Source organism: Cylas formicarius, unplaced genomic scaffold, assembly GCF_029955315.1.
Source record: "Cylas formicarius isolate icCylForm1 unplaced genomic scaffold, icCylForm1.1 PGA_scaffold_9__14_contigs__length_23061073, whole genome shotgun sequence".
Classification (NCBI taxonomy): Eukaryota; Metazoa; Arthropoda; class Insecta; order Coleoptera; family Brentidae; genus Cylas; species Cylas formicarius.
In genome coordinates, this window is record NW_026844365.1 from 8,509,263 (window position 1) to 8,530,057 (window position 20,795).

The 20,795-nt window shown below is 40.2% G+C and overlaps 1 protein-coding gene across 5 annotated transcripts in view; it reads right to left on the reverse strand.

The window, feature by feature from the left end:
- The window catches only part of LOC132707863 (zinc finger homeobox protein 4), a 243,748-nt gene that overhangs the window by 97,598 nt on the left and 125,355 nt on the right, over positions 1–20,795 (reverse strand). For all 5 annotated transcript variants that reach the window (XM_060679847.1, XM_060679845.1, XM_060679846.1 and 2 more), the window contains 2 exons: positions 12,917–13,657; positions 9,167–10,817 (listed from right to left, as the gene is read on the reverse strand). In XM_060679847.1, coding sequence (XP_060535830.1) covers positions 9,167–10,817; positions 12,917–13,624 — 2,359 coding nt within the window. In that variant the 5' untranslated portion in view covers positions 13,625–13,657. The remainder of the gene's footprint in view (positions 1–9,166; positions 10,818–12,916; positions 13,658–20,795) is intronic.

Consider the following 20,795-nt stretch of genomic DNA (forward strand, 5'->3'; position numbering starts at 1 on the left):
TGAAGATTTTTGGAGTAGAATTGTTTGATGAGATTAACATTTTTTGGGACACATATTTGCCGGGAAGGAGATTCTTAAATATTTTTCAATTCATATTTGATAATAATACATATTTTGCTTTTATAATATTTTTTACATTTTCTGTTGCCGCAGCTACTAGCGAAAGCTGCAATTGATTCAAAACTTATTTATAACTTATTTGAGATCAACGATATCACAAGACAGATTTGTTGGTTTATCAATTTCAATTGAAAGCGAAATACGTATAAGGGAATATTAATGGAAGCCAAATTGTTGATTAACAGGAACAGTCATTTAGTACGATAATTCTAAAATCTATTGAAATAAGTCAGATAAATAAATATGCCCAAAGTATAGAGGACTTAGTGTAACAAAATCTCTTCCAAATCATCAAAGAATGAATAGAACATCAAATCTGCGACCCAGATGAACCCTCAAATTATAACAGATGATAACTTATTCTGTTCAAAACAAATGGTAGAGAAAGAATATCCCGAAATCTGGAAACTTTGACAAATAGTGTAACATCTACGTATAACCTGATGATTGACAGCATCACATTGAGAACGAAATTATCAGATGAATTTCCGATATCCGACGTTGCTCTCTACGCTAAAATAATGGGAATTTCTGATGCTAATGATAAGGATGATATAAACTATATGAACAAGAAACTGAGGTGTACAACGCATGGAGTCTATCAATCAATAAGGAAAAAAGAAAGGCGAGAACATAGATTTGGTTGGAAAACAGGGGAGCATTGACTGTGTCGATTTCTACGAGTACTTTGAGATAAATATAACCAAAATTGGCACTAGCGAAGCTGAAATGAAGAACCGTATTCGAAAGGGGAATATGCAACATAGCGGTTAAATGGAATGTTGCAAAGTACACAAATCCGACCAGAAACTAAAATCATTGTAGTATTGGGAGTATGGGTCCGATAACTGAAGAACAACGTCAATTATGATCCTGATATGCTTAAAAAGGTCATAACTGCCGCCACTAGCTAAATGGTAACATTAGAAAAACCCAGAATCACCAAAAAAAGCATGTCATGTTCGACCAAATGTCAAGGTTTTGCTTACTGTCTACTTTGATTATAGTAGCGTAGTACATCAAGAGTTCTTACCACAAGGTCGTACGAGCAATAAAGAGTATTACCTTCAAGTTATGAGCCGTTTGCGTGTTGCAATACAAAGAAAACAATTCATGAATTTTGCGTCCCAACAATACACCTCGTTGCTTGTGTCTAACTTTTTGACAAAAAACAAAACCATAATCATGTTTCAGAAACCATATTCACCGGATATGACCCCCTGCGACTTTTTCCTGTTCTCAAAATTCATAAAAATCCATGAAAGGAAGGAGGTTTGGAACGATTTAGGAGGTGAAGAAAAAAATCTCTGAAATAACTCAAGGACGTACCAGAAAATGCCTACCAGAAGTGCTTCGAGGATTGGAAAAAACATTGGCAGAAGGATATTATATCTGGGGAGGGGGGGTGGTTTATTTTGACGGTGACAACATTAATGTTGATAAATAAATAAATACTTTTTGATAAAACTTAAAAGTCAAATTACTTTTTGAACACACCTCGTGTAAATAAGTATTTATTTTATTTTGTTGTTTCTGATACCCATCGTGTTGTATCTATTGTAACTCTTTTCTAATCTCAGAGCCGCCACTGATTGCAAGTGTAAAGGTGCTTTGGCAACATTCTTATTATTATTATTACAAAGAATAAAGTGCAGAGGAAAACCTGTTATGCATATTGATAGTTAGTAACACAACACACATAAATAATAAACATTTAGTTACTGCTGTGAAACAACGCACTGTTCAAGCGACGTTTAAATCCAGACAAGTTCGGCGCACACACAACATCTGGGGGTAAACTGTTCCAATAATTGAAATACCTGTTACTCAGAAAATACAGGCGATGTGAACTCCTGAATGATTCCTTTCTTATTTTAAATGGATGACCACGTAGGCGTTCAGCATTGCTTAAGACAACAAAGGACACGTCAAATGGAAATTGGTCATGCGCAAACCTATACACTCGAATGAGATCCCCTGGCAGCCGACGCTGACTTAATGATGGCTGACTAAGTATTTTGAGACCGTCATCGTAAGGTGTATGTCTAAGTTGAAGTGGCCAGCGCGCAGCGGCTAGTTGCACTCCAGAATATCACAGTAGTAAAAAGTCAACAAAAATAACGCGCAGTTTGCTTTCTTTGCAATATTTGATACATTTACAGACCACGCAAGATCATTAGTTACTGTCATTAGGTCCATTTGAGAACTGACACATGACATAACGTTTGCATTGATATAATAGTGCAAACCGGGATTGTTCTTGCCAAATGCAGCACAGAGCACCTTTGAGCATTCAGCGGCAATAGCCAAGTTGAACACCACTTGGAAATAGAATTCAAGTCGCAATACGTCCGTAAGTGTTGAAGCATTTTCAAATAGTTTAGTGTTATCAGCATAAGCGTTCACATAATACACTAAGAATAGCACTGGTCCCAGCACCGGCGACTTAAAAACACCATCTCTATCCACTCTAGCAGTTTACCCCCCACTCCAACCTTTCCAAGTCTGAATAACCACCGTCGATGTGGCACTTTGTCGAAAGCTTTGCTGAAGTCGAGGTAAATAATATCCACCAGATCACCTGAGTCAAGAGATAATGTCCAGTGATTCAAGCATGTCAATCCATTTGATATGACCGATCTGCCTGGAACAAAGCCATGCTGCGATGTAGGTATAATATGGTAGTCGATCACAACGGTGTTACATTGATTTTCAAAAATAGATTTTCTCAAAATAATATAAATAGACTCTGCAAGCAGAACGGCACCGCTCTTATGATTTTACTGGAAATTCCATCAGGTCCGGAAGCAGAATATTCTTATAACTTTTTTTCACGTCTTCTTCTTCTTCTTCTTTTTGGCACTACAACTCTGGGTGAGTCTTGGCCGCATACACTATTGTCCTCCAGCTCTGTCTATCCTGAGCTTCCAATTCCCAAAGGGTTATACCCATTTTCCTCGCGTCCTCCGTAACTGCGTCTTTCCACCTCCTTCTAGGTCGGCCAACAGATCGCTTTCCTTCTGGCCTTTCACAGTATATGATATTTAAGAGTCTCTGATCATTGCTCCTAACAACATGCCCTGCCCATCTCAGTCGACCAGATTTAATACATCTTACTATGTTTTCCACACCATATAGTTGTTCAAGTTCATTATTATTTCGACGTCTCCATTCTCCTGTTACAATATCCCTGGTTGATCCAAAAATCGCTCGTAGTATTTTTCTTTCGAAGACCAGAAGCTTGTCGGTTTCTCTTTTGTTTAGGACCCACGTTTCGCTACCGTATGATAAAACAGGGCGTATTATGGTCTTATATATTTTTATCTTAGTTCCTCTTGTAAGTATTTTGGATCTAAGGAATCCTGATAGCGCATAGAAAGCCCTATTTGCCGATGCAATACGTGCGGCTACCTCTTTTTCGTTCCTGTTGTCATCTGTTATTGTCGCTCCTAGGTATTTGAACTCTTTTACGACTTCAAAATTGTAGTTATCTATTGTAATATTTTGCCGTATTCTTTGCCTGGGGTTCTTAGACGTTATCATATATTTAGTTTTAGCTTCGTTGATCCTTAATCCCATTCTTTGAGCATGATTTTCAAAAGAGGAGAATATTTCTCTAACATCTATAGTATTATGTGCCACAGCATCTATGTCATCGGCAAAGGCTAACATAAGTTTCGTACCATCCGTTGCGAAACCCGGTGTTATTTGGGGAGAGATTTTCTTCATGGCCCAGTCCAGAGCCAGGTTAAAAAGCAAAGGGGATAGAGGGTCTCCCTGTCGCAGGCCTGTATGTATTTCAAATATTTCTGACGTAGTCTCACCAATTCGTACTTTTGCTTTGGAGCCCCCTACGCACATTCTAGTTAAACTTATTAATTTTAATGGGATTCCCAATTCCCTCATTGCATACCATAGCTGATCCCGGTTGACTGAGTCGTAGGCCTGCTGGAAATCCAAGAATATTTGGTGTATGTCTTTATTGAATTCCCAGCATTTCTCCATAATCTGGCGGACTATAAAGATTTGATCCGTCGTAGACCTCCCCGGTCGGAATCCACATTGGTAATCTCCTAATATTTCCTCGGCATATGGTGTTAGTTTCTGCACAAGGATCAATGTCACTATCTTATAGGTGGTATTTACCAATGATATTCCTCTATGGTTACGACAGTCCGCTTTCTTTCCCTTTTTATGGATTGGTATTATTATGCTACTGTTCCACTCATCTGGCATCTTTTCGCGTTTCCATATAGTTGATATGATCTGGTGTATCATTTGGTGTAGTTCATTTCCTCCGTTCTTTACGAGTTCTGCATTAATTTCGTCTTCCCCTGGGGATTTGTAGTTCTTTAATTTGTTGATAGCCTTCTTAACGTCATCTAGTGTAGGCGGTTCCAATTCCAATTCTGCAGTATAGAAGTGCGTGTCTTTGTCACTTCCATCTACTTGTCTATTAAGCAGTTCAGAGAAATATTGCCCCCATCTTTGAATTATATCATCCTCCGACGTCAGTAGTCTTCCGGTGCTATCTTCTACAAAATTTAGTTCTCTTATCGTCTGTCCTGTTTTTCCGATTCTTATTCCTCTATAAAATTCTCTTACTTGGTTGTTCGTGTTGTTTTCCTCTATTCTTCTTACTCTTTCCTCCAAATGTTCCTTTTTCTTCTTTCTCAGTAGTCCTCTGGCTTTGGCACGTGCTATATTAAATATCTCCTTGTTTTCATTCGTGGGGTTCTCCAAAAAAGTCATTCTTTTTCTAGTCTTCTCATCCAATATATTTTTACATTCTTGGTCGTACCATCCATTTTTCTGACTCCCTGTTGTTGTTCCTATAGTTTCACTAGCTGCTTCTCTTACTATCGTCTTTAATTGTTGCCATTCGACTTCAACATTTTCTTCAGTAGTTTCAGTTTGTAGCATTTGCATTTTGTTCCTAATTGCTTCTTTATATTCTTGTACCTTTTGAAGTCTTGTAAATTTGTTTATGTCCCATTTTTTCCTCGTTTCTTTCGTGCTTGATCTTTTGGTGGACATTTTCTCTTTCAATTTGGATCTTACTAAGAAATGATCTGAGTCACTATCTGCCCCCCGCATGCTTCTGACATCTTCAATATTACTGGAAAAACGACCATCTATCAGGACGTGGTCAATTTGGTTTTGCGTTACTCCATCGTTGGATACCCATGTTATTTTATGGATGTTCTTTCTTTGGAATTGAGTGCTCCTAACCGACATGTTCATTGCTATTGCGAAGTCTGCCAATCTGTCCCCATTATCGTTTGTTACGTTGTGTAAACTATGTCTTCCCACTACACATCTCAGATGGTCTTCCTTTCCTAGCTGGGCGTTGAGGTCCCCCATTATGATTTTTATGTCGTTCCTGGGAGCTGCTCGATATTCCTGTTCTAACATCTCGTAGAATTCGTCTTTCTTTTCATCTTCTGCTTCATTCGTCGGGGCATGTACTGAGAACATAGTTACGTTGTGCCACCTTCCTTTCACTCTGAGTTTGCATATTCTGTTGTTCACCGGCTTAAATGCTATAATAGCCGTTCGATATTTTTTGCTTACAACAAAACCACATCCGAATTCATGTATATTTTCAGACCCTGACCAAAACACTAAAGAGTTCTGCATTTGTACACTGCCTGTGCCTAGCCATCTAATCTCCTGAATGGCAGTAATGTCAATCCGGTACCTTTCCAATTGATCGATCGCTCTTGTAGCTATTCCTGGTCTAAACCAGCTTAAAACGTTCCATGTGCCTAATAGAATATCCTTATTTCGTAGCCTAGGTCGATTATCCTGGTTATCCGTCCGTCTCCGAGGCAAAAGTGTTTGATTCGCAGCGTATAAAGTTTTTCCATATGTAGGTTGCTGGCCTACAGTACAACCCCCAACCTGGAGGACCAGGTCTCAGAATTTATGACCCCCTGAGACAGGGTGGCTCGATTTTACCCCCCAAGCACCGGGTTGGCTGTTTGCAGAGGTGGCCCTCTGGGCGGTGGGGTCGCCACATCCCTACGCCTCTCGGTGAAAGTGAATGTCTTCTAATAAATCAAGATTTATAGGACCCTTATAGTGAGACGGTAGGTTAGCTGATTCATCAGCAAAGACACTAGCAAAATAGGAGGCAATGATACCTTAGACGATATGTGTTGTCTGTCATAGGAATAAAACGCTTTGGGCCGATTGAGGAGGTCATTCCGTGAAAAGATGTTCATTAACTAAATACATAATTATTTCACAAAAATCCGTTTCTTTGCTAAAAGGAAGCTTCCCAAATTGGACCACCTCGCACACAGTCGCCGCAAAAAGGAGCGAAACCTCTATTAACGCGCGCGCAAAGAAAGTTTATCGCTTATTATGTGTCATTTGATACCTAAACGGGGGTAATGCGTCCGCGTATTTACTATTTACGCAAGTATTTAAATTAATTTACGGCCGTTTTGAGGAATTTATTAAAATTACGCTCGATAATATGCCATCGGAGTTCGGAATTCGTTGGCAGCTGCATTAGCCGCGGCACTTCCTCCTTGCGGCCCGAGAGTTTTCCTTTTTATATCGAAAGCGTAATGGCCGCGTACTTTCCAGCACGTTCCGTTGATTTTCGAGTGCAGAAAAAGCGAGTTCCAACGCTATTGGACGAAAAAAATTCGGAATAATGTCGTTTCCGCGGCGACGGAGCGTGGCTGAACGATTAAGCCGATCGGCCAGATTGGCGTGTAAAATGCCCGCGTTCAAAAACGACGTTGTGGCGTAAAAATGGCGAGCGGTTTAACCGGGAACCGAAAAAAGAGCCCCATGCTAAATATCGGCCACGCAACATAAACGTGACAATAATAGATAAAATTCTCGTTTACTATACAAGGTGTTTATTAACTGAGCGCAAATATTCAAGCGCATGGATCATTGATCGATTCTCGGAAGGAAAGTTATGCCATAAACCTCTCAATTTTTGAGCTGATGGGTGCTTAAATTTTACGCTATCGTTCAATTTTAAGCGCACCTGGACATCACCGGTGAAGGTACAAAATTAATTTTTGCCCCAACAAAACTCCAAAAATAATTTTAATCTATAGAAAAAGTAAAATATGTGGGTTAAACCTCGTAAAGACGTTGCTGGTGGACGTTAAAAAACACCCAAAAAGGGCACCTTAATGATTAAAAGGCGTGTATAAAAATATCTGAAGTGACAGTTAAGTATCGGCCATCAATTAATAAAAGTCCAACCAAAGACCAACTCTTTCGTCGATTGTTAATAAATCGAATTTGCTGACGTTTTGCCAATCATTCTGTTGGCCTCTCCAGAGCTTAACCGAAACTGTTTAAGTTATGAAGTGATGAAGCCGACGCAGGTGGAATTCTGAAGAATTGCAAATGGTATTACAGTAGCCTGCGGAAGTTTCTTTGAAAAATTCAAAACGGTATTGTATCAAAACTGAAATAATTAATTACACAGGTCAATAAAGATTTTGTGATTTGCTGTTGATACGGACTCGTCTAAGACAAAACTTAAAGGTGTTCTTTTGCACAACGGAAATGTGATCGCTTCTGTACCTGTTCCTCTTTCTGTGCAAATGAAAGAATGTTACGAAAAATTGATTAGTCAGGATTTACGAAGTACCCCTATTTTTTATGCGAATGGGACATTGGGCGATTAAGAACTGGCCAAAAAGTGTTAATTTAACCCCCAGATCAAAAAATATTCTTCACGATATTCTTATTGGTCCACAAAAAATTCTTTCACCACCGTTGCGTATTAAATAAGGACTGACGAAGCAGGACGTTAAAGCTTTAAATAAAGATGGCAAATGTTTTAAACACCTATGTCGAAAATTTCGCGCTTCCTCAGATGCAAAATTAAAGGGAACAATTTTTGTCGTTAAATGACGCAATTAATAGAAGATCAAGCGTGAATACAATGATCGAATCTGAAAAGCTTGCATGGGTTTCATTTACTGATGTTATAAAAGGTTTTCTAAGAAGCAACAAATATCACAAAACTACACTGTTTACACTCGCATCTGGACTACTTTTCCGAACGTCTTTGTGCTACGAGCTACGAGCTAGGTGAGAGGTGCCACCAAAACGTAAAAGAAATTCTGATAATCAGTATTGTTTGAGACTTTGTAATTTAATTTAGATATTTTCGATTTTTTTTCTTAGACTAATAAAAATAATGTTCAAATTAACCGACATTTTCATTAATTAATTTTTTTAATGTTTAAAAATTAAAGTTTAAAAAAAATTAAAAGTATAAAAATTCTCCTCCCGTTTTATTAATAATATTACAATAATAACAACCTACATGTTCTCTTTTTAACAAGACTAGAAGTAACCTATTTGTTGTTGTCCATTTTTTTTTTTGAGTTCAGTGTTTCTGTTAGAATTAACAGCAGCTTTTTTTACCTATTTACCTTTTGGAGATCCTTGTTATAGGAATAATTTTCATATCCTTATAGTAACAGTAAAAATAAATTACATATACAGACGTTTTTTTATACCTAACTTCAAGTTTCAGGGAGGTAAACTATTTGAAAATATTTTTCAGGAAGCAAAAATTCAAGATAAAAATTTTTAATTGGCTTCTAATACGCTTTTTTATCATTTTCTTTCTTTTTCGATTTTATTTTCCCAATTATTCTACCACACTTCGAATTCTTTTTCACTTCCTTCTTGAGTCGCTTTTTATATTTGACTGAAATTTGATTACTTTTGGCGAAAATGATTAAATAATATGATAATTTATCTCAGGTCTCGGCGAAAAGTGTTTATCTATCCAACTCCAAATACAGATTTAGTTTGTTTCACTCTGTCTTTTTCTGGTACTCCTTTTCGCCGCTTATTATAGAAAATGTTTCAATAATTTAGCTTATTGAACCCAAAATTGAACACAGACCAGAACGCTTTACATAACAATTGTAGTTAGAATTTAGCCCTTACATAGGGAATAACGGTACCCTACTTCGCCTCCGTGGGCATCCAACCGCTATGTAGACCAAAGCCCTTTCTTGCACCGAGTCTTCCGGCCGAAACCTACCTGGAGTTTGCTGCTGCTGAGGGGTCTGGGTCCCGTCGACGGGTCCCGGCACCACGTGGAAAACTTCGCCGATGTCGGGCGACGCGTCCTTGCCCTCCGCCCGCCTTTGGAGCTGGTGCAGCTGCTCCATGTGGAGATGCTTCAGAGATCGTACGTGTTGGAGAAGAGGTAGTCGGTTGGTCGCGGAAAACCCGCACAAAGAACAATGAAACACCCGCGGTTGGTTCGGCGCCAACGCGTTGCACCTTTCCAGCAGGTGTTTGAGTAAGGCGACGCCGGCGTCGTGACGGCCGGCCGCCGCGTGCAGTTGGAGTTTGTGCGCGGAATTGGTGTAATAGTCGCACGCGTTGCACCTGATCTGCACGCCACCCGGAGCGGACGCGTACTTCAGTTTCCATTCGTTCCGCGCCCCGCCCTCCTTCACGTGGTTCACGTGCTGCAACCTTTGGAGATGCTTGTCAGTCTTACAGTGGAGTTGGAAGTTCGCTTTCAGGTTCGTCTTGTACGTGCACAATTTGCACACGTAATGGCCGGCCACCACCGCCAATATCTCCTGCTCTCTCAGTCTTGTTCTGTCCAGCGCGAGGTGTCTGCCCAAGTCCTCCAGATTATCCGTCTGGAATACGTTGCAGACGCAGCACTGGTAGATCTTTTCCGGGTCCGGATCCGCGGGCTCCGGCGGCGGTTCCATCGTTTCCGGGTTCAGGCCGAGGTCAGAGTGCGCGGCCATGTCCGCGGGACCAGTGTGACCGGGCAACTGACCGCCGGTCATCATTTGTATCAGCAACGCCTGATTGTAGGCCATATCGGCCAGCGCCGCTTCCGGTTTGTCTCCCAAGCCCGGATAAATGCCGTACAGGCTCTCCATGTGCTGCTGCGGATGTTGCTGGTGATGCAACGCGGATAAGGTTTGCATATGTTTAACGTTTTGTTGCAACACCAACATGTTGTGGGTGTGCTTTTCGGAGGTCATGTGTATCCTGAGATTCCTAGCGACGTTCGTTTCGTAATTACACACGTCACACCTAAAACTAGGTTTGGGTTTGTGGCCGCTGCTGACGGGCGAGTGGTGCAACGCAGGTGCCTTCGGCGACGCCTGTCTGGGCTCGCTGTTCGGTCCGCCGCCGTTCTGCAGCTCTTGCATATTGTTCAGGTGCTTATCGGATTGCATGTGTATACTAAGATTGCCTTTGGTGGTGGTCGAGTAGTTACAAACTTCGCACCTGTACGGTTTGTAGCCACACGTGTAGGTCTCGCCTCTGGCCAGTCGTGGATGCGGCTGGCCAGCTATGCAGTAGATACAACTCGTCTCCGCCTCCGGGTGTTTCTCTTTCATGTGAATCTCCAACGTTTCCTGGTACTTGTAGTGCCAGTTACACTTGGGACATTTGAGGGTCTTGCAGGAGTTGCGACTGTGGACGTTCGCGAGGCCCGCGGGACCGAGACGGCCGGAAGCCAGGATCATCTCGCAGCGGGCGCACTCGACGCCCGATGGACGACCTTGGAGGTGTTCCGGACACACCCCTATCGTCGTACCGGTCATGAAGGCCGGCGGAGTGGCGAACGGCGGCGACGGCGATTTTCCGGGGGTGTTCCGGGCCGACGAACCGGGTGGAGTTTCAGTCATTGGAGATGGACCCTCGGGACGATTCTGAGGAAAAAATATCGGATTCTAGCTACGACGTAAGATTGAGGTTGTGGGAGTATGTGCAGACGGGACTCCTATGAGACTTCGGGCGAGACTTTTAGATCCAAGTGGTTAGATGAACGTTTTTTTAAAGAAAACCTCGTGTTTTACCAGTTTTTGGCAATTTTGAAAGCAAATTGGAAGTGTAAAATTGAATATTAGAAAGAGTATCAGTAAACAACGTATATTTTTCAGTAAATTGCGTATCTGCTGTGAAAACAGACGCCAACGTAAAACGCAATAAATAATAGCAACTAAATAAAACTATAGTTCTAGATAGTACAGGGTGTTCCAGAATTCATTTCAAAGATTTTAAGGTTACTTTTCATTTTCGAGATAAAAAATCCTTTTTTATTTTCGCTAATTACCCAAAAACTTTTTAGATGATTATGCACGCGTATTTGTCGCCATATTTTGTATAATTAAAATAAAATTATTCATTTTAGTGGCGTCCCAGAGCGTGATCTTATTGATAAATAAAAAAAAATTGTATTGAAATTTGAACCACCATGTGCATGCGTATTTGTCGTCATATTTTGTATAATTAAAATAAAATTATTCATTTTAATGGCCTCCCAGAGCGTGGTATCATTGATAAAGAAAATTCTTGTATTGAACTAACACCGGCAAGGGTCACTTTAGGAATGCTTATGTTAACATTTTCGTGCACAATCAACAACTTTCTGATTTTAAATTCCTGTATATTATGGCATGTCTTATTTCCGCTGTACTGGACACACTTATACCGGGCCATATATTTAAACTTTACCGTTTCTAATACATCTTGAAGATTATGTCAAAAGTAACGTTGCATTCCAATCCATTTCCCTGATAAAAAATAAATTTGAGATTGATTTTCTCACTTGTGTCTGTGTTGAAAATAACTAAATACAAGCTGATCAAAATCTAACATGTAAAATTTTAATAAAAAAAAGCGTAACAAGTCATTTTTCAATCATTTTTGTATATTTATCGCATTTAGCATTTAAAACAGTCATGAAAAAGTAATAGATGCTATGACGACGTCATCATTTTAGCTTGCTGCTAGTGTGGAAATCAAAGTTTGACAGTTTTATGCCTCCCAACTCATTTTTTATTATTATTCGGAGTCGGGATGTGACTTAAAATTTAAAATATGTTATAATAGAAACGGCTAGATTTAGGTATAGCATTTTATATGATGTGTTTAGCGGAAAGTAACATTCTGGCTCTAAGCCAGAAATCAAGAGCAGGATTAGGATGGCAGATCTGGAAAGCCCACCATATCCGAAAAAATGGCCAAAATGGGACTTCCGTGTGGTGCGCTGCGTCGCAACTTATGGCTCAGGGCGCTAGACGCTTGGACGCTGAACGCTGCCTGCCGTAGCAGAATAGAGGCGTTTCAAATGATATGCTATCGCAAGATGTTGAAGATTCCTTGGTGGGCCTACAGGAGGAATATTTCCCTGTCTAGGGAACTCAATATTCGAGATGATGAAAGACTATTCCCCAACTCAGAGCAGCATACTAAAATATTTCGGTCACGTGATACACAAGGGCAAAAGGAGAGACAGATTCCTCTTTAGATTTATAGAACAAGTGAACGACCCCACAAATATATCTCTAATATATATCTAATATATTTTTGAAGTGATTCTACAACCTATTTTGTAGTTTGTTTTTAGTCCGTAATTTATTTGTGTCATAAGATTTGTAACCCGACATTGCTAATGATGCAAAAAAAAACATGAACGTTTATGACAGAGGATAATTAAGAAAACATCTTGGATATGGATGTATCTATACGTCCACTCAGTTTGGCTACCATCCGCCAGACACCCACTATATGAAATATGTCTACAAAATGGTGAGGAACTAATAGCTAGCCACAAAAGTCATTTGGATGGACTTAACCAATATATTTTCGATAATTCTTTCTTACGGCTTCTGAGAATAGGTGTGATCCCGAAATAAACGGGCCACCACATGCGCCCGACACCAAGCAAAGTAGATTTTATTACTCCCCACTCCAAGTAAACGTCAAAGCCCCAAAGCCCGAAAGGCATCTACAAACTATTGCGTACATTTTGCATCGGGATCAACTGGCTCATTTGGTGAGGTTCCTGCGCCGGGCTCCCCAACGGTTCCAGCAACGACACCACCGGCCTCTTATCCGCCCCCACGCACTGGAGGATTGCACTACAGTCCGCCGCTAGCACTTCGCGTTCGTTGTCTTTCAGAGCCACCCCGTGTTCCGAATGGGCGTGGTTCGCGAACGACCTCGCGAACCCGAACGACAATTTGCACACGAAACACATCAGGATCGGTTTGATGGGTACCGACGCGGGACGTGGTGGACGCGCGTCCCGCAATGCCACCACGCGGTAACTATGCACAGCGGGTAGTTCGGTCGGTCGCGCGGACGGTTGCCTTAGCAACCGCGACACGTAGACCGCTTGTAAGGGCGGCACGACGTCGGGGGCGGGCGGTCCCTGACACTCGCCGCCGTCGCCGCTCTCCGAATCCTCGATGATGTAAGCGGAACCGTCGGGGTTGTAGACGATTTTACCGGCGAACTGCTCGACGTCCGAGTTTGCGGCACCGGCCGCCGCCGAACCCGTCGGCGAGGAGAGCCGAGTGGGCGGCGCGGGCGGCGGGGACGCGCCTGGGGCGGCGGGCGGCGGCGACGCTTCCTGTTCGGGGCTCATGGCGGCTGGTCGGGATGCGCCGCTGATCTGCCGCTCGTCGCGGCCGCCGGAACTCAGCTCAGGCGCCGCGGACAGGGTGGGCATCGCGACGCATCACATGCTCGCCAATTGAACGCCCTGTAACCAAAGGGACGCGCGTTAAGAGGGGGCAAAACAGCACCGACGTCAGCAATGCTGTTTATATTACGTCGGTGTTATTACTATGTCGAAAAATTGTTGTTATTTTGGTCAAATCCGGACTCAACAATTGGATGTGATGTGGATGTGATTTTATTAAATTACAATAAATTTGCTTTTCGTCAGCCACATCAGCCACTAGCTTATATTACTCAGTCCGAAGTTAATTTTAAGAATTTCGGTTGGTAAAATCAGCAAAATCCTGCGGATTACTTATAAGTAATTTTGTAAATTTGTTTGACATTTTGGTAAGCTAAAACTCCCAAAATAGTTTATGTCAATGTTGAGAGAATCCTTAACTTCCGGTAAAATCAATTAAGACCCTGATTTAATTTAATCAACAATGGGTTAAGTGATTTGAAGTAGATTTATTTTTTTGCAACATCACTCAGGAAAATTATAAAAAAAAAAATAGTTTTCAGTCCGAACTGGATTTAGCCATTTTGGTTGGTTTTTCATTATTATGAATCATTAGAATCAGCAAAATTCAGATCCAACTATGGGATAGTTGTAGGTAATTTTGTAAATTTGTTTGAAATTTTGATAAGCTAAAACTCGAAATTGTTTATAAAATAATAATAACAATAAAATCAACTAAGGCTTTGAACATTTTGTGCATTTAAAATCAACGATGGGTTGATCTAAAGTAATTTTAAATATTTTTGTCGATATCGATCAGGTAAATTAAGCAAGACCTTTAAGAACGAGCTTTATGATTTTGATAAGCTAAAACTCGAATTAAATTAAATTAAATTTTTTATGGCTATGTGGAGAGAATTCTTAACTTCCAGTAAAATCGACTCAATTAAGTTTTTTTTTAAAACATCGATCAGGTAAATTAAGAAAAAACTGGAATAATTTTGCAGTTTTTTTTTTGGAATCTTGATCAGCTGAAACTCAAAAATAATTTTTTACGACAATTTTGGTTATTTTGGTTAATTAAAATTAACATTGAAAGGATTGACTTCCCGTTAGTCTGAAGAAATTTGAATTTGGTTGACTAAAAAAAGCATACCAGTCGATATTTTCTGTAACTAAAAGCAACAATGGGTTAGTTTTAAGCAATTTTAGCTATTTTAAGTTATTGTTATTGTTTATTTTATTGTTATTTTAAATCAATAGAATCAGACAAATTCACCTTAAGTATTTTTTTATTTTCTTTTGGCAATTTTATATGCTAAAACTCAATAACGGTTTATGGTAGTTTTGATTAATTTGGTGAGTTAAAATTCACATTGAAGTGATACACTTTCGGTTAGTCCTACGTAAGTTGTATTTGGTTAATTAAAAAAGTACAGGCGTGATCATTTTGTGCAATTAGTTAGTAAAGTAATTTTAGGTATTTTTTGTCACATGATCAAGTAAATTAAGAAAAAAAAATAGTTTTATTATTTAGTCCTAGTTGACGGGCCACTGCAGGCTTAAGACACATCTAAGCCTGATGGAAGTGGAAGAAAACACAGAATGTAGATTCTGTCAGGAAGAGGAGGAAACAGCCGCACACGTACTGTGGCCACTGCGAAGGCCTGGCGAGAGTGCGTTTCCATCTGCTGGGCGATATCAAACCAGAGGCAGAGAGCTATACGAGCCAGCCATTATCGAAGTTGTGGGGTCTGGTTAGAGAGACGAACCTGGATAAAGCTCTATAGCTATGGAGAGAGTCACAACAGATCCTCTGGGTCGCAGTGACGGACAGGCTGACTGCTAGCTCTTCCAACCGTTAATCTTAATCTTAGTCCTAAGTAAATCCAACTCTAGTTGTTTCTAGTTGTTACTTGATTCGATTATTTTGAATCGTTGGAATCAGAAATTGTAAATGTGGGTTAGTCTTAAGTAATTTATTTGGACAAGCCAAAACTCGAAAACAGTTTATATTGTTCCTGATTATTTTGGTGACGTAAAACTAACATTTCAAAAAATCAACTTTCAGTTAGTCCTAAGTAATGCGTATTTTCGGTTTGCATGTGTGAATAGCCAGGAGATCCAACTTTGTAGACTATTTAGCCGTGATAGCGATCACCATGAGCTGTGGCGGTACGCACGAAGTAATGAATGTGGAAAAACACTGGTGGAATGGGCCGAGGAAAACAATCTACATCTCGTGTTTGATGCTAATGAAAAAGGTACTTTCCACTCAGCTCTGTGGAAAAGGGACTACAATCCGGATTTATGCTTCGTGACCACTGACGGTAACAGACCACTGCCGGTTCAAAGAAGAGTTGCCGATAAATTTCCACATAGCCAGCATAGACCGGTCATGATGGACGTCGGTCTTTCCATACCTCTTATTAAATCAGTCCCTCGTCCCAGATGGAATTTCCGAAAAGCCAATTGGGGGAACTATCGCAACGTACTAGATAAAATAATTCGATTCATATCCCCTCTACCAAAGAATTACAACCGATTCAAAAACGCTGTCATCGTCGTGGCCAAGAAACACATCCCCAGAGGTTTCAGAAAGGAATGTATACCAGGGTGGAACGAACGCTGCCAGAGCCTCTACGACGACTTTGCCAATGCTAGAAGGCAAAAGTGGACGGAGATGGTCGAGGAGATGAACTTCGCTCATTCAAGCCTTTTGCGCAAACTGGGCGGATCTACAACTAAGACAAGCAAAAACATGTCTATCACACCAAACGAGATAGCTAATACGATCGTGGCAACATCTAGGGCTCCCCGTCAAAAAGCACATACAATAAAAATCAAGGAAGAATTAAAAACATCAAAAAGAACATCCCCGAATGAATCAAACTTCTCCAAACCATTCTCAGATAATGAGGTCACCAATGCAATTAAAGATGTAAAACTGGGCAAGGCTCCTGACTTTGACTTCATCCACCCGGAACTTCTTAGCTACGCCGGAAAAAACACGGTAAAATGGCTCGCGCAGTTCTTCTCTAACATTATGCAGACAGGGGAACTGCCGAAGGGGTTAAAAAAATCTAAAATAATAGCCCTGCTGAAACCAGGAAAACCTGCTGATCAGCCAAAAAGCTACAGACCAGTTGCTCTTCTCAGCTGCACGTATAAATTACTTGAGCGCCTCCTCTATAACAGAATTGGTAGCACCATTACGGGATACCTGCCTCCTGAGCAAGCAGGATTTAGACCGGGCCGCAGCTGCTGTGACCAGGTGCTGGCATTGACGTCGCACATAGAAGCGGGTTCTTGGACTTGACGTCAGCCTATGATACGGTCTGGAGGGAGGGACTGAATTACAAATTTCTGAGAGCCATACCATGCCAAACAACAGCCCGACTAATACAAAACATGCTGAGCAATAGGTGCTTCAATGTGGTCCCCGACGACAAAATTAGCCACACCAAGATAATAAATAATGGTCTCCCGCAGGCGTCTGTCTTGGCTCCCCTTTTGTTTAATCTTTACATATCAGATCTTCCAGCCACAGAGGGGAAAAATTCTGCTACGCGGACGACATAGCACTGGCTATTAGGCACAAATCTCTTGACGCTGCAGAAATCATTCTCAACAACGACCTTGTCAGACTACATACATATTTTAAGAATTCGAGACTAATACCAAACCCTGCCAAAACAGAAACATCAACATTTCATCTTAATAATAAAATGGCAAACGCACGAATAGAAGTGCAGCTGGGGGATGCCACTTTGAATCATAACAGGCACCCTAAGTATTTGGGAGTGACTTTGGACCGCACGCTCACCTATCGGAAACACCTGCAGAATACCGCAGCGAAGATCGCAACCCGAAATAACATAATCCAAAAATTATGTGGAACCACCTGGGGCGCAACTGCAACAACACTATGAACTTCTTCGCTTGCTCTTGCGTTCTCCGTGGCCGAATACTGCGCTCCAGTGTGGATCAATAGCTGTCACTCCAGGCTTGTTGAGAGACAACTAAATAGCACAATGAGGCTGATATCCGGTACTATTAAGTCTACACCTACATATTGGCTGCCAGTGCTATGCAACACGGAAGACTAAAGTCCAGAAAACCGTCATTATATCTGGCTGAAGCGCTCCAAAATGATGGCTATGATCCCAAAGACCAATGGAAGCGCGACTGGAGTTTGAAAGCAAGTGATGTTCTTCAAAACTGGTTCGCAAATTATAATTGCAACGTCACGGGAACCGACCTAAACCGAAGGCAATGGTCAGCCCTGAACCGGGTACGTACCGGACATGGAATGTGCGCGGACTCGTTACACCGACGGGGAAAAACAGCATCACCAGAATGTGGCTGTGGAGCACCAAGACAGACCATCCAGCCTATTCATAGCGAGTGTCCCTTACGCTTAAACACGGGAAGCTGGCTTGACCTTATGGAGGTATCTGCGTCGGGGTTGGAATGGATAACAAACCTTGACATTGAATTATAGCTTTTATCTTTTTACATTTGTGTAATTATTCGTGATTGTTCTTAGATCTGTACTTGTATTATACATTGCATGTAATGCCATACGTTAAATAAATAAAAAATGCGTATTTGATTAACTAAAGGGTACAGTTAGTCTTAAATTATTTTATTATTTTGTCTTAATTGGAACCGACAATAAAATCTATCTTTAAGTTATGCAGGTAAAACTAAAATAATAATTTATTCATTGATTATTTTGTTGTTTAGTTTAATGGGCTAGCCTTAAGTATTTAAAGATGTTTAGATGTAAATAAAAGAAATCTAGATTGTTTTGTGTTGGTTGGAAAAATTATGTAACGAAAATATTGATAAATTAAAATTTACAATTTTTATTCACATTAAACTCGAACGTTTCTTTCTGATGGTTTCGCCGCATTGTGTAAACAAAGTCGCTCCTCCAAAAAGGCACCACGCTAGACTTACCACGAAATCAGGGCGAGGATAATGAAATAAATACTTAAATACCGCCGAAACCTCCATTCCAAGTTATTAAACCCAAATTATATATCGAGCCGGCGCCGCTAAAAGCCCTTCCCGCTCAAAATCGAAAACGATCGACGTCGAACGGATCGAAGCGGATACCAATTTGGGAAGATTTCGGCGGGGAAAAAAATTATAATTGCCTGTAATTTTCTCTTATTAAAGCCGCGGGCGTCTGCGTAGGTCTAGATTCACACACAACTCCGGGCGTTTGTGAGAATTTTTTATATATACTTATATTAAGAAGCCGTCGCCGAATAGAACTAGTCGAAGCAAACTGTTAAAACGTGGAAGAAGGAAAACGGGTGGTGTTCCGTAAAAATGGTAAGAACTGGTTTACAAAAAATAGCTTCACTCTTAACGAGGCAAAAACTATTTTCTAATCATCTCACAACAGCACATCAACGAGGTCAATAACGCTTGGCGTCCCCCGACAGAGCATGCAAAAAAATCTCATAATTTTCTTTAATACGCCTTAAGGATACTATGATATGTTACTGCGAGCGTATCATGCTTCACTCCCACTTACTTCATGATCTGATAAACTGGTGGTGAGGTAATTAGAATAAGGACAAACCTGTAGTATAGCGAGGATGCTATTTAATTTTTCACAGAAACTTCCTCAAGCCACTGTAAGCTTATTTACAAAGCTTCTGGATTCCTCCTGGGTCATAATTAAAATCGTGATTTAAATCAAACTCCAGTTTTTCGATTTTTTTTTTATTGCGACCAACACAAAAAGCACAGCGTAAAAATATTATCACAAATAAAAAGTAAAACACGACTCTTTAATAAACTAAGCTACATAACATAACAATATATATTTTATGCTTCTGCAAAAATACTAATTTTCCCCCTTTTTCTAACCCCATCGTGTTCCATATGTCTGAGTGTACAACCCCAAAAATGCTGAAACTTCGTTCTACTGACGCTTAGGAACTGTTTTATTATTGGTAGCTGTCTCGCAATTTCTGGTTCATCCTTTCGTGATGTCCACCACTGTATACCATTTACGTTTTTTATTATTTCATCCCAAAAAAATTTTTTTTTTTGAATGGGCAACTGCGAGTATTCAACTTTATTACTAATGCCAAAAGTATAATGTTTCCATTTAAATTATTAATTATTTCTAAAGCTAGATTCTTTTCTACGGGTGTTAACTCATATTTTTGCTTTTGAGGGTTCAAAATATAGGTTATAAAATGATATGGCGTGACTGCCGGATTATATAATTCTACAACATTTTACAACACTGCTCTACAGAATGTGAATTAGCGTTTTTTGTATGCAAAATATCAAGAGCAATTGATATTGGTTTTAAAAAGGCAATATTTGCTGCGTTATCTGTCACAGAAGATTTTACCTCGCCGTCATATTAAGTCACAAACTACTTTACTCATATATTGTGAAATATGAGGTATCAATAGTTTCGTAAATAAGCGCTAGTCCATCTTCATTGTTACTCATTGTGGATGGATGGATGGATGCCATCTAAAAGGCTTGTTGATAATGTTTTTCTTGATGGCGGCGTATACCCATAATAAGTGAATAGCTTGAAAGGTTTAGTAATTGCTACAAAAAAAAAAACGGGAAACACATATACTTATGAAACTTAAAGAAAATAAATAATAAAAAAGTAAATGACTTTTGTTTCTTTGGTTAGTTGATAAATCGAACTTGCTGACGTTTCGACAATTATCATCATGTTCAGAGCTTAACTGAATCTCATATAACTCAGAGGCAGTGCTTACAATTAAAATCTCAAAATAATTAGAATGTTTAGAGAAAGAGAGGCTTGTTTCGTTTTATTTGATTCTTTTTACTTAATAATTTATAAAATATTTATTTAATCTAAACGTAAAAAAAACATTGAATACCTTAGAACTGTATGAATTTTCGATAATTTGATGATAATTACTGGGATTTGAACACGACTCAATTTTATGTCGCTTGCAGGGATCACACAACCGTGAACTGAACCTATAATGCTGGAACCATACTTTCTTTTGAAGGAAGGAGTAGTAACAGTAGTGACTGAGTGATGACAGATCCGGAATGGTTTACTCGCCAGTTGAAAACCATCAGGATCCTATAACCTAGACAACACATCCACTATTTGAAGAGACTCCACCATTGGAAATTTTACTTCTCCGATTCGGGCACCCTTTCCAGGAGAGACAACGGCTGAAATTCAACC